The sequence below is a fragment of the Ranitomeya imitator genome, unplaced genomic scaffold (assembly GCF_032444005.1).
Source record: "Ranitomeya imitator isolate aRanImi1 unplaced genomic scaffold, aRanImi1.pri SCAFFOLD_590, whole genome shotgun sequence".
Lineage (NCBI taxonomy): Eukaryota > Metazoa > Chordata > Amphibia > Anura > Dendrobatidae > Ranitomeya > Ranitomeya imitator.
In genome coordinates, this window is record NW_027193464.1 from 291498 (window position 1) to 306826 (window position 15329).

Genomic DNA, 15329 nt, shown 5'->3' on the forward strand with positions numbered 1-15329 from the left:
TATACTAACCCCGAAAAAAATAAAATACACTTAAACCGAAAAAAAATAAACATAAAATATACTAACCCCGAAAAAAAAATTAAAATAAAATATACTAACCCCGAAAAAAATAAAATACACTTACACCGAAAAAAAATAAACATAAAATATACTAACCCCGAAAAAAAATAAACATAAAATATACTAACACCGAAAAAAAATAAAATCTAGATATAATAGTTTGAGAGTAATATATGAAGATGTATGTAAATGTGATCGCACAGACCGGCAGAATAAGTTACCGCACAGTGAATGTTATAAAAATGCAATCCCGAGCAACAATGGCGGAATTATGTTTATTCTTCAGCATTCCAATGCATAACATTTTTTTGTTTTTTTCTTACCATTGTATTATTTGCTATAACATATTAAATGGTTGCCTTTAAGGCTACTGCTCACCCCTCTATAAAACAGCGAGCCCTCATGTGATATTAGCAGAAAGATAAAACAAAATTGTATCCAGAAATTGTGAAAACAAATGACTGTGATATCGGTGAATAATATTGAGTGTGTTTTCCTTTTGTGTACAGGCCAAGGGTCACGACACGTCTGGTCACGTGCTGGCGTGCTTTGGAGGGGCCGGGGGGCAGCACGCTTGTGCTATCGCTCGTTCTCTCGGCATGAAGACCGTGTTTATTCACAAGTGAGCGGCTCGTATTGTTCCTTTCTTGCTCTAGAACCCATGAGTCGGTTTATTGACCCCGGATTTTGTGTCGGTTGTTTCCAGATACGGGGGCGTGCTGTCGGCGTTCGGCATGGCGCTGGCGGACGTCGTACACGAGGCTCAGGAGCCGAGTTCTGTGCTGTACAGTAAAGACTCCTTTCCGCTGTTGGAGGAGAGAATCGCAGCCTTGGAGTCGCAGTGCATAGAATCTCTCCGGCAGCAAGGATTTCACCGGTAATTGGCGCCGTAGATATTAGTTCCTGGTACAGAAGTATTATATGTAACATTTACCAGGTGTCTCAGTTTTTACAATGCACCCAAGTTTACCCCCAAAAATCAAGTATGTCAGCCCTTGCTGCATTTCTAGTGTAGCGGCATGTTACAGGGGCTGACCTGACCTCTCCTTGGTGGCGGGATATTTAACACTTTTCCCCCCTTACATTCCATGTCCCCTAATTCCTGTTTTTGTGCCAGGCAATGTAGTGGCTAATGCCCAATCCTCATGGTCTTCTTCACTTTAGTTGTTAGCGCCAGTTTTCTCGACAGTTTAGGAGGTAATGTCACCGTACCTGGTGGTCTAGGGTAATGGAGACGTAATTATCTGCATCCCTGGTGGTCGAGAGCAAAAGAGATGATAATGTCACCGTCCCTCTGGTCTCCGTTAGTAAAGAGGTCAGTGTTGGCACCCCTGATGGGCTAGAACAGCAGGTACGTTAATTTCTTCATCCCTGGTGGAGGTGAAAATCTAATGCCACCACCCCCTGTGATCTAGGCCACCCTTGTTGTCTAAGCTCTTGGAGAGGTTGGTGCCTTTTTCTCCAGAACCGTTGTAGAATCAAAAGTTACCCTCAAGCCATAGGCTAGGGAATAATTGGGATGGACCCCTGGAGTCCCCAGTGATCCTGAGATCAGTGCTCTAGAACCCCACGGGATCGGAGGTTCGCATGATCGTCCTCCGCTCCATCCATTGTCTATGGGACTGCTGAGTACAGTGTTCCTCTATTTCTGGCAGTGCTATAGACAATGAATGGAGCGGAGGCCGCGTGTGTGCTCCTCTGCTCCATTCCTGACATGTTCTCAGGGTTACAGAATTCCCATCTCAGGATCACCGGGGCGTCCAAGCTGTCAGACCCCCAACGATCAGCAATTTATCCACCATTTATAGTGGTAAGGAGAACTTGTTTTTTTTTTTTTTAGATTAACCTTTAATCTCTTGTCTACGTTTGCTTCTCTTGTGATCTGATTTTGGCACTTAGGCATTTTAGGCTTTTCGCACTTTGGGGTTCTTGTATCAGGACCCCATAAATCGCTGCTCATACCGTGTATATATCATCTCATACAGGTCACAAATCGACACGGAGCCCTTCCTCCATCTCCGGTACGAGCGGACTGACTGTGCACTAATGTGCTCCGCGAGAGGTTACCCCGGTGCCCCCAACTCCTGCCGTGCGGGGGATTTCAAGGCGGCCTTCACTGCCAGGTACCATCCGGGAACTCATTGGATTCTACATATCGGCGCGACCTCTCTGTTGTGTCCCCATATGCCAAACTTCACCGTGAAAGTCCTTCCCTTCTCTCCTACTTATCCCCAGTAATGTCCTCCAGTCACACCCAGAGCTGCGTTTATGAACTTGCATGGACCCACGCGACACCATAATTCGCATTGCAACAAATGAACAAAGTCAACTCTCCAACATTACGTGTCGGCAGCTCTTATGCAGAGTTATGCGTCTCCAATCTCCACACCAACCCCGTGCAATCGAAACCTTTCCTCGGGTGATATTCCCGCCATTTATGTCTTCTCACCCAATGTGTATAAGTCATGAAGAAGAGGGTGAGAAGTAAATATAGGTTCAGATAAGGTGAACTACATAGGAGCCGTATACGGAAACCAGTGAGACATTATTGTGTTATTTTTAGGTGCATTGGAGAAAAAGAAAAAAAAGTTCAGATATTTCCTTCTCTTCTAGTAAATGTAAGGATGAAAAAGGCGACTCGGTCAAAGGATGGGAGAACAATAGTTCTTAAGATAATAAACGTCCCCCCGTCATATTTATGATTTGTTAATATAAATGAGACCCTTGACAGGTACATGAAGGAGTTTGGATTCACCATCCCGTCCCGGAATATTGTGGTGGACGACATCCGTGTGCGAGGAACGGGGAGCACCGGCGTCCGCTGTGAGACTCGTATTGTGCCCAGTGGACGGCCGGCTCGTGTGGAGACTGTGAGTGACAGGCGGCAGCACCAAGTGATAGAAACACGCGATTATGTATGCTCCCCCCAATGAAAGTATGTGCCCCTCCATGTAAGAGATTCCACCGCCTGCTCAATGTATGTGCCCCCTTCCACTTAGTGTATACTCCCTCACTTCTCTCCAGTCAAGGCGTGCTCCCACTCTTCTCAACGTACAGGCGACCAATCGTCCATTCATGTGTCCTCTTACCTCAATGTCTACTCCCCATCACCTCAGTGTCCGCACCCTCTCCCTTCAGTATGTGTGCGCCCTCTCCCCTCAGTGTGTGCTCTCTCCCCTCAGTGTGTGCGCCCTCTCCCCTCAGTGTGTGCGCCCTCTCCCCTCAGTGTGTGCGCCCTCTCCCCTCAGTGTGTGCGCCCTCTCCCCTCAGTGTATGTGCCCTCTCCCCTCAGTGTCCACGCCCTCTCCCCTCAGTATGTGCGCCCTCTCCCCTCAGTGTCCACGCCCTCTCCCCTCAGTGTGTGCGCCCTCTCCCCTCAGTGTGTGCGCCCTCTCCCCTCAGTGTCCACGCCCTCTCCCCTCAGTGTGTGCGCCCTCTCCCCTCAGTGTGTGCGCCCTCTCCCCTCAGTGTATGTGCCCTCTCCCCTCAGTGTCCACGCCCTCTCCCCTCAGTATGTGCGCCCTCTCCCCTCAGTGTCCACGCCCTCTCCCCTCAGTGTGTGTGCCGTCTCCCCTCAGTGTCCACGCCCTCTCCCCTCAGTGTATGTGCCCTCTCCCCTCAGTATCCACGCCCTCTCCCCTCAGTATGTGCGCCCTCTCCCCTCAGTGTCCACGCCCTCTCCCCTCAGTGTGTGTGCCGTCTCCCCTCAGTGTGTGCGCCCTCTCCCCTCAGTGTGTGCGCCCTCTCCCCTCAGTGTGTGCGCCCTCTCCCCTCAGTGTGTGCGCCCTCTCCCCTCAGTGTGTGCGCCCTCTCCCCTCAGTGTGTGCGCCCTCTCCCCTCAGTGTGTGCGCCCTCTCCCCTCAGTGTGTGCGCCCTCTCCCCTCAGTGTGTGCGCCCTCTCCCCTCAGTGTGTGCGCCCTCTCCCCTCAGTGTGTGTGCCGTCTCCCCTCAGTGTGTGCGCCCTCTCCCCTCAGTGTGTGCGCCCTCTCCCCTCAGTGTGTGTGCCTCTCCCCTCAGTGTGTGCGCCCTCTCCCCTCAGTGTGTGTGCCTCTCCCCTCAGTGTGTGCGCCCTCTCCCCTCAGTGTGTGCGCCCTCTCCCCTCAGTGTCCGCGCCCTCTCCCCTCAGTGTGTGCGCCCTCTCCCCTCAGTGTGTGCGCCCTCTCCCCTCAGTGTGTGCGCCCTCTCCCCTCAGTGTCCGCGCCCTCTCCCCTCAGTATGTGCGCCCTCTCCCCTCAGTGTGTGCGCCCTCTCCCCTCAGTGTGTGCGCCCTCTCCCCTCAGTGTGTGCGCCCTCTCCCCTCAGTGTGTGCGCCCTCTCCCCTCAGTGTGTGCGCCCTCTCCCCTCAGTGTATGTGCCCTCTCCCCTCAGTGTCCGCGCCCTCTCCCCTCAGTGTGTGCGCCCTCTCCCCTCAGTGTCCACGCCCTCTCCCCTCAGTATGTGCGCCCTCTCCCCTCAGTGTGTGCGCCCTCTCCCCTCAGTGTGTGCGCCCTCTCCCCTCAGTGTGTGCGCCCTCTCCCCTCAGTGTCCGCGCCCTCTCCCCTCAGTGTCTGCGCCCTCTCCCCTCAGTGTGTGCGCCCTCTCCCCTCAGTGTGTGTGCCCTCTCCCCTCAGTGTCCGCGCCGTCTCCCCTCAGTATGTGCGCCCTCTCCCCTCGGTGTATGTACCCTTTCCTCTCAAAGTATTTGCCCTCTCCCCCAGCATATGTGCCATCTTCCCTCAGTGTATGTGCCCTTTTTCCTTAACATATGCCTCCCTTGCCTGAATTCCAAAAACCACAAAGAATTGGAGGCTAATTAGAAGTGAGTGGTGGCTGATCTGATTCACTTTGTTTAACATGGCAGAGATGCGCTGCTTATCCACCATCCACATTCCAGACATTAGATTGTCACACACACGTCACCTATCTGCTAGATACATGTCACACACGTCACCTATCTGCTAGATACATGTCACACACACGTCACCTATCTGCTAGATACATGTCACACACGTCACCTATCTGCTAGATACATGTCACACACACGTCACCTATCTGCTAGATACATGTCACACACACGTCACCTATCTGCTAGATACATGTCACACACATCACCTATCTGCTAGATACATGTCACACACACGTCACCTATCCGCTAGATACATGTCACACACGTCACCTATCTGCTAGATACATGTCACACACACGTCACCTGTCTGCTAGATACATGTCACACACACGTCACCTATCTGCTAGATACATGTCACACACACGTCACCTATCCGCTAGATACATGTCACACACGTCACCTATCTGCTAGATACATGTCACACACACGTCACCTGTCTGCTAGATACATGTCACACACGTCACCTATCTGCTAGATACATGTCACACACGTCACCTATCCGCTAGATACATGTCACACACGTCACCTATCTGCTAGATACATGTCACACACACGTCACCTATCTGCTAGATACATGTCACACACACGTCACCTGTCTGCTAGATACATGTCACACATGTCACCTATCCGCTAGATACATGTCACACACGTCACCTATCTGCTAGATACATGTCACACACACGTCACCTATCTGCTAGATACATGTCACACACGTCACCTATCTGCTAGATACATGTCACACACACGTCACCTATCTGCTAGATACATGTCACACACACGTCACCTATCCGCTAGATACATGTCACACACGTCACCTATCTGCTAGATACATGTCACACACACGTCACCTATCTGCTAGATACATGTCACACACGTCACCTATCTGCTAGATACATGTCACACACACGTCACCTATCTGCTAGATACATGTCACACACATCACCTATCTGCTAGATACATGTCACACACACGTCACCTATCCGCTAGATACATGTCACACACGTCACCTATCTGCTAGATACATGTCACACACACGTCACCTGTCTGCTAGATACATGTCACACACACGTCACCTATCTGCTAGATACATGTCACACACATCACCTATCTGCTAGATACATGTCACACACACGTCACCTATCCGCTAGATACATGTCACACACGTCACCTATCTGCTAGATACATGTCACACACACGTCACCTATCCGCTAGATACATGTCACACACGTCATCTATCCGCTAGATACATGTCACACACGTCACCTATCTGCTAGATACATGTCACACACACGTCACCTATCCGCTAGATACATGTCACACACGTCACCTATCTGCTAGATACATGTCACACACACGTCATCTATCCGCTAGATACATGTCACACACACGTCACCTATCCGCTAGATACATGTCACACACGTCACCTATCTGCTAGATACATGTCACACACACGTCACCTATCTGCTAGATACATGTCACACACACGTCACCTATCTGCTAGATACATGTCACACACACGTCACCTATCTGCTAGATACATGTCACACACACGTCACCTATCTGCTAGATACATGTCACACACACGTCACCTATCTGCTAGATACATGTCACACACACGTCACCTATCTGCTAGATACATGTCACACACACGTCACCTATCCGCTAGATACATGTCACACACGTCACCTATCTGCTAGATACATGTCACACACACACGTCACCTATCTGCTAGATACATGTCACACACACACGTCACCTATCTGCTAGATACATGTCACACACGTCACCTATCTGCTAGATACATGTCACACACACGTCACCTATCTGCTAGATACATGTCACACACACGTCACCTATCTGCTAGATACATGTCACACGTCACCTATCTGCTAGATACATGTCACACACACGTCACCTATCTGCTAGATACATGTCACACACGTCACCTATCTGCTAGATACATGTCACACACGTCACCTATCTGCTAGATACATGTCACACACACGTCACCTATCTGCTAGATACATGTCACACACGTCACCTATCTGCTAGATACATGTCACACACACGTCACCTATCTGCTAGATACATGTCACACACGTCACCTATCTGCTAGATACATGTCACACACGTCACCTATCTGCTAGATACATGTCACACACGTCACCTATCCGCTAGATACATGTCACACACACGTCACCTATCTGCTAGATACATGTCACACATGTCACCTATCTGCTAGATACATGTCACACACACGTCACCTATCTGCTAGATACATGTCACACACACGTCACCTATCTGCTAGATATATGTCACACATGTCACCTATCCGCTAGATACATGTCACACACACGTCACCTATCTGCTAGATACATGTCACACACGTCACCTATCTGCTAGATACATGTCACACACGTCACCTATCTGCTAGATACATGTCACACACGTCACCTATCTGCTAGATACATGTCACACACACGTCACCTATCTGCTAGATATATGTCACACATGTCACCTATCCGCTAGATACATGTCACACACACGTCACCTATCTGCTAGATACATGTCACACACGTCACCTATCTGCTAGATACATGTCACACACGTCACCTATCTGCTAGATACATGTCACACACGTCACCTATCCGCTAGATACATGTCACACACACGTCACCTATCTGCTAGATACATGTCACACACACACGTCACCTATCTGCTAGATACATGTCACACACACGTCACCTATCTGCTAGATACATGTCACACACACGTCACCTATCTGCTACATACATGTCACACACACGTCACCTATCTGCTAGATACATGTCACACACACGTCACCTATCTGCTACATACATGTCACACACGTCACCTATCCGCTAGATACATGTCACACACACGTCACCTATCTGCTAGATACATGTCACACACACACGTCACCTATCTGCTAGATACATGTCACACACACGTCACCTATCTGCTACATACATGTCACACGTCACCTATCCGCTAGATACATGTCACACACACGTCACCTATCTGCTAGATACATGTCACACACGTCACCTATCTGCTAGATACATGTCACACACACGTCACCTATCTGCTAGATACATGTCACACACGTCACCTATCTGCTAGATACATGTCACACACACGTCACCTATCTGCTAGATACATGTCACACACGTCACCTATCTGCTAGATACATGTCACACACGTCACCTATCTGCTAGATACATGTCACACACGTCACCTATCCGCTAGATACATGTCACACACACGTCACCTATCTGCTAGATACATGTCACACATGTCACCTATCTGCTAGATACATGTCACACACACGTCACCTATCTGCTAGATACATGTCACACACACGTCACCTATCTGCTAGATATATGTCACACATGTCACCTATCCGCTAGATACATGTCACACACACGTCACCTATCTGCTAGATACATGTCACACACGTCACCTATCTGCTAGATACATGTCACACACGTCACCTATCTGCTAGATACATGTCACACACGTCACCTATCTGCTAGATACATGTCACACACACGTCACCTATCTGCTAGATATATGTCACACATGTCACCTATCCGCTAGATACATGTCACACACACGTCACCTATCTGCTAGATACATGTCACACACGTCACCTATCTGCTAGATACATGTCACACACGTCACCTATCTGCTAGATACATGTCACACACGTCACCTATCCGCTAGATACATGTCACACACACGTCACCTATCTGCTAGATACATGTCACACACACACGTCACCTATCTGCTAGATACATGTCACACACACGTCACCTATCTGCTAGATACATGTCACACACACGTCACCTATCTGCTACATACATGTCACACACACGTCACCTATCTGCTAGATACATGTCACACACGTCACCTATCTGCTAGATACATGTCACACACACGTCACCTATCTGCTACATACATGTCACACACGTCACCTATCCGCTAGATACATGTCACACACACGTCACCTATCTGCTAGATACATGTCACACACACACGTCACCTATCTGCTAGATACATGTCACACACACACGTCACCTATCTGCTAGATACATGTCACACACACGTCACCTATCTGCTACATACATGTCACACGTCACCTATCCGCTAGATACATGTCACACACACGTCACCTATCCGCTAGATACATGTCACACACACGTCACCTATCTGCTACATACATGTCACACACGTCACCTATCCGCTAGATACATGTCACACACACGTCACCTATCTGCTACATACATGTCACACACGTCACCTATCTGCTAGATACATGTCACACACACGTCACCTATCTGCTAGATACATGTCACACACGTCACCTATCTGCTAGATACATGTCACACACATTCAGTATACCCAATAATCCAATGCCAGGCAAATTCTGTGTATTGCAATCACTGGACTTATGTCCCACTCGACCACTGAATAATTGTGCACACAGGACACTACACAGACACAACCCACCCGCTGACACTTTTTACACTCTCACGCCAATCACCAGCTGGACACACTCCACCTACCTATTGAATAAACTCTCTTCTGATCACATTTCACGCTCACGCCACTTGCCTGCTGGCCACACTTCACATTCACATGCCACCGGCACTGACGACAACCCACCACATCCACACTGGACTTCTGCCGCACACAACTCACCCACTCCACTCGCCCAGTGGACACACATCCCACAAACCAATGGTGTCTTTTATTTTAGTGCTATCGACTTCTCTGTTTTTAATCTGACAACACTTTATTTCTCCTTTCTTAATCTGTCACCTCCTCGCAGGTCACTAAATGCTATTTTGAAGAAGGATACATGGACACCAGTGTGTATCTTCTGGAGGACCTATCCTGTGACCACACAATTGATGGGCCGGCCATTATTATTGACAAGAACAGGTGCGGACATCACATAATACCGAGATTATGAAGTATTGAATCTATTGTGGCCATCTACGGATCAATAAGATCTGTCAGTGGATGAGTGTAATATGAGCTTCCAGTACTGGAGAGGCTGTGGGCCGTATGGTGCCCTTACACATTAGATGATGTTTTCCCGACAGCTATCATTCCCAACCCCTCTCACCCGTACACATTAACACCATGCTGAGCATTCATATGTTTCCTATGGGGAGAGTGGAGCTAGCCAATGCCAGGCTCATCTGCCAGCGGTTTATTTATCTGCAGAACAAAGAAGGCTTGAATTAAAGTTGCCCCAACCATACCTTCCCCAACATTATGTCAGGAGGCTCCTGTCCACATTAGTTGCTATTCTGGCCAGAATCGGTGGGATAAACTATAGAAAAAATCTGTTCAAGGGCCTAGATATAGTTTCTGTATTGTCAGACAATTTGACAAGCAACAAATAATTTTATTTGGAAACAAAGTTGCCTTAACCCCAACAAAAATCATTAGAAGTGCTGACTACTTAATGTATCCTGTGTAATCTGCTGCTCACTGCCTGTTGTCAAGTGTAATCCGTCTCTACCAACAGAAGTACTGACCCAAATTACAGGAAGTGAGGGCAGGTCTCTGTCTCTTTACAGGAAGTGGGGGCGGGTCTTTGTCTCTTTACAAGGAAGTGGGGGCGGGTCTTTGTCTCTTTACAGGAAGTGGGGGCGAGTCTTTGCCTCTTTACAGGAAGTGGGGGCAGGTCTTTGCCTCTTTACAGGAAGTGGGGGCGGGTCTTTGCCTCTTTACAGGAAGTGGGGGCAGGTCTTTGCCTATTTACAGGACGTGGGGGCAGGTCTTTGCCTCTGTACAGGATGTGAGGCTGGGACTTTGTCTCTTTACAGGAAGTGGGGGCGGGTCTTTGCCTTTTTACAGGAAGTGGGGGCAGGTCTGCCTATTTACAGGAAGTGGGGGCGGGTCTTTGCCTCTTTACAGGAAGTGGGGGCAGGTCTTTGCCTATTTACAAGGAAGTGGAGGCGGGTCTTTGCCTCTTTACAGAAAGTGAGGGCAGGTCTTTGCCTCTTTACAGGAAGTGGGGGCGGGTCTTTGCCTCTTTAATGAGGAGGAACTGCCCCCAAGTTATAGAAAAATGAGACCATTCCTGGACTTATTAAACTGGTATGCGCACTAAAAGCAGGTTTAAATTGTTGAGGGGGATGAGTGCAGAAGGACCGTGCTTTTATACAGGTCTAGTGTGGGAAGAGAAAGTACAAACAGGTTATAGTTATATCCGTCTTCAAGTAGCTGACCATTACGTAAGTCACGTTCGGCTATTAAAATGCACAAATAGTGTCTGTGAACTTCCAAGTGAAAAGATAACATAAAAAATTATCTGCTACAAAGTCAACATGTGGACTAAGGCCTGTTTCACACGTCAGTGTCTCCGGTACGTGAGTTGACACTTTCCTCACGTACCGGAGACACTGACACACGTAGACACATAAAAATCAATGCATCTGTGCAGATGTCATTGATTTTTTTGCGGACCGTGTCTCCGTGTGCCAAACACGGAGACATGTCAGTGTTCGTGGGAGCGCACGTATTACACGGACCCATTAAAGTCAATGGGTCCGTGTAAAACACGTACCGCACACGGACGTTGTCCGCGTGAAGTCCGTGTGCCGTGCAGGAGACAGCGCTACATTAAGCGCTGTCCCCCCCACTGGTGCTGAAGCTCCCTCATTGGCTGTCGCTGCTTCCTGTTCTGGCCGCATCTTCTCCTGTATGCGGTCACGTGGGGCCGCTCATTTACAGTCATGAATATGCAGCTCCACCTCCCATAGGGGTGGAGCCACATATTCATTACTGTAATCGGTGGCCCCACGTGACCGCATACAGGAGAAGATGCGGCCAGAACAGGAAGCAGCGACAGCCAACAAGGGAGCTGGGTGAGTATTTTCAGAACAGCGGGGGGGGCGCACAGGGGGTGGGAGGGCGGTGGGCACATAGATCTTTATTTTAAATACTATTATTCATATCTTCTCTGCAGCAAACGCTGCTGCAGGGAAGATATGAATCGGGGCTTCAGCACCAGATGCTGGTACGTGTGGTATCCAGCACGGTGCGTGTGGTACCCAGTGGGCACACGGGCGGCACAAGTGTGCCGCACGTGTGCCACACTGATGTGCCACAGAAATGTAGGGCCACACGGACACGGATAATTCCGGTACCGATTTTTTTCCGGTACCGGAATTATCTGGACGTGTGAAACCGGCCTAAGAGGAAGAGACGGAGAACAGGAAGGAGCACAAGGAACTTGTAGAATAAGAAAAAGAGGGGGAATAAATCCAAGAACCCCTCACAAGGCTGGGTGGGAGTGAGCAGACTTAGGGTACTGAGAGCATGAGCCACTGAAGAGTATCCTGGGCAGCCGTGAGGAATCGTGAGGCTCCGATCTATTATATTTAGTTCTTCTGAGTGTTTATTAAATCTTGTAGAGTAGAGGGAGTCTCGGGTCACTCATATGTAAGATCACATGGAGGCTGCTTGGTTTTGTCTAAAGATGCCTCTTTAATCGAGACGTGGAACCTGACATAAGGGAGAGGAAGGAAACCGCAGGTTTGATAGACAAGGTGGAAGAGGTCGTGAAATTGAATAAGGACAATGTGGCTTCCGATATAGTCTTGATTTTGAGGCACGTCCACCTGCTGTAGAGGCATGAGCCGGTGTCAGAGGAGCTCCTCCGGCATGTATGTGACATGACCAGTCACCAATATCAACTGGACAGTAACTTGTACCTCTAACCCCAAATTGAGCACAAGTATAAAGCCTTTTGAGAAGTCCTTGGCGCTAAAGGAACTGGATGAACTGTTGATCACTTGGCCACAATTACTAGACCCAATGATCATCTTGAGATATCCTTGCATCTCTGAGCTGTAGGCAAAGCACATGATATACTAAGGGGAGTCCATGCATGGCCGCTCAGGGCTGCAAATCTGGTGTTCACGTGCTTTCTGGTATGAAATCAAGCCTGTGACTGAACGATAAACCTCTGGATCCAGGTTTAACATATGTTTGTATCTTTAGCACTGTGTTGGTGGAGCCTGACTGCACGGCCTCAATAACAGAGTATGGTGACATCCACATTGCTGTGGGGAGCGGAAAACAGAAAACGATTGGACCGGAGCTCGACACCATCCAGTTGTCCATCTTTTCCCACCGTTTTATGAGCATCGCCGGTCAGACTCTTATATTTTCTTGTATTACGTGAGTAGAAGACCTACGTCCATTTTGTTATTAATCAGACATCCCCCTCTTTCTGCTTAGAACAAATGGGCAGAATCCTTCAAAGAACGGCCATCTCCACCAACATCAAGGAACGCCTGGACTTTTCTTGCGCTCTCTTTGGTCCTGATGGAGGTTTGGTGTCTAATGCCCCCCATATTCCAGTGCATTTAGGGGCGATGCAGGAAACTGTCCAATTTCAGGTGAGGCCTCTTGCATCTATCACCAGCTCCTCAGGACGCCAGTCTTGTTGTAATGTCTACCGGAGTGAGATGTGCCAAATTCTAGAGTCTTGTTCCTCTAAATGAATGTGACACATCTTTCCCCCTGCCGTGCACCTCCACAAGGACTGCAGTCCAGGCAGGGACCTTAGAACATTTGTTGTCATTTATGTCACTTTTCTGGCCCAAATTGTGATGGGGGTTTTTTTCGTGCGGGCTCGGCCATATTCCTACCACTGGGTGATGCCCACTTTCAAGGAAGGAATGAGAGGAGCCACGACTGGCGTAAAAAAAATTACAAAGGTCACAGCATTTTTTTTCAAGGTTTCAAACAGTTTTGCGCCTAAAATCTAAACTGATGAACTAAGACTTCTATTTTTTTGAACCCAATATGGTAGAACATACAAATTTGTAGTATTTTTTTTTTATACTTTCCTCTTTGGTAACAACCTGCAGAATAAAATCCTGAAGACCACGTGGGAAAACAAACAAACAAAAAAGAAACCTTAATGAGCTTATCCACTACTATTACACGATAGGTCATCAATGTGTGATTGGCCAGGGTCCGACACCTGGCGCGCTCGCCGATCAGCCGGTATCGGTGGTGGCAGCCTCCAGCCGGAAATACTCGCTTGACGAGCTGCTTCTCTACTTCTATTGGTCTCCGCAGGGTAATATACATCCGCCTCCGATTCAAATCAATAAGAGGCGGATGTGCAGTATCCCACGGCAGCCAAAACAAGTAGACTGAGCAGCTCGGCAAGTCAGTACTTCCAGCCGGAGGCCACCGTCGATAACGGCTTATCGGTGGGAGTGTTGGGTGTCATACCCCGGCCAATCAGACATTGATGACCTACCCTAACGATAGATCGTCGATGTAAAAAAAAGTAGTGGACAACCTCTTTAATTTTATAAAATATAAAGAATGCGGCCCACCCCAGGAAAAAACACAACCTGCTTCGTAGATCGGAAAGTAGGAAACATGTACATGTAGGGTTCTTGGATTGTGCTCTTTTTTTCCTGCTCCATCCAGTCCTGGACCGCACTGATTATTTCCATCATTCGGACAATTCAGGATATCTTTGTGATTTGACTAAATGAGTTTTACATTTTTGTTTGGTTTTAGATTAGAAACTTGAAAGATGATCTGAAAATGGGTGACGTGATTCTGAGCAATCACCCATGTGCCGGGGGCAGTCACCTGCCGGATCTGACAGTGATCACACCAGTAAGTGGCCACTGAACACCCGCCTTATCTATCTCCATATGTTATAGTCTCAGAGTATCATTTTCTGTTTTTATATGGTTATTTTTTATTGCCCATGTTGATTTTTACCTGCACAGCGCCTTATGTAAGATTGTGGCCGTGCCTGGTACTACAGCCTATTACTACTCACTTGAATATAAAGCCATCACTGTGCTGATTTAAAGATTATTATTGGAATTGTATCCCCCGTTGGTCATATCATGGCTCATATGATAATTAATTCCCTTTTTATGTTATATTTTTAAGACATTCATCGTTTGATAAAAATGACCTGGGAACGACTGTTTCTCTGTTCCTTCCCTGCACTCTGCTTTTTTTGGCAGCTCCATAGAGAATAAATGGAGCGGTGGTCGGGCATCCGGGAGCCCTATAGAGAATAAATGGAGCGGTGGTCGGGCATCCGGGAGCCCCATAGAGAATAAATGGAGCGGTGGTCGGGCATCCGGGAGCCCTATAGAGAATAAATAGAGCGGTGGGCGGGCATCCGGCAGCCCCATAGAGAATAAATAGAGCGGTGGTCGGGCATCCGGGAGCCCCATAGAGTATAAATGGAGCGGTGGTCGGGCATCCGGGAGCCCTATAGAGAATAAATAGAGCGGTGGGCGGGCATCCGGCAGCCCCATAGAGAATAAATAGAGCGGTGGTCGGGCAT

General features: G+C 48.4%; 1 protein-coding gene across 3 annotated transcripts in view; it reads left to right on the top strand.

Moving 5' to 3' along the window:
* LOC138653385 (5-oxoprolinase-like) overlaps positions 1–15329 on the top strand; it is a 49927-nt gene that overhangs the window by 11903 nt on the left and 22695 nt on the right. For all 3 annotated transcript variants that reach the window (XM_069743241.1, XM_069743240.1, XM_069743242.1), the window contains 8 exons: positions 570–682; positions 767–937; positions 2046–2183; positions 2792–2930; positions 9801–9913; positions 12992–13143; positions 13232–13392; positions 14537–14638. In XM_069743241.1, the coding sequence (XP_069599342.1) occupies positions 570–682; positions 767–937; positions 2046–2183; positions 2792–2930; positions 9801–9913; positions 12992–13143; positions 13232–13392; positions 14537–14638 (1089 nt within the window). The remainder of the gene's footprint in view (positions 1–569; positions 683–766; positions 938–2045; positions 2184–2791; positions 2931–9800; positions 9914–12991; positions 13144–13231; positions 13393–14536; positions 14639–15329) is intronic.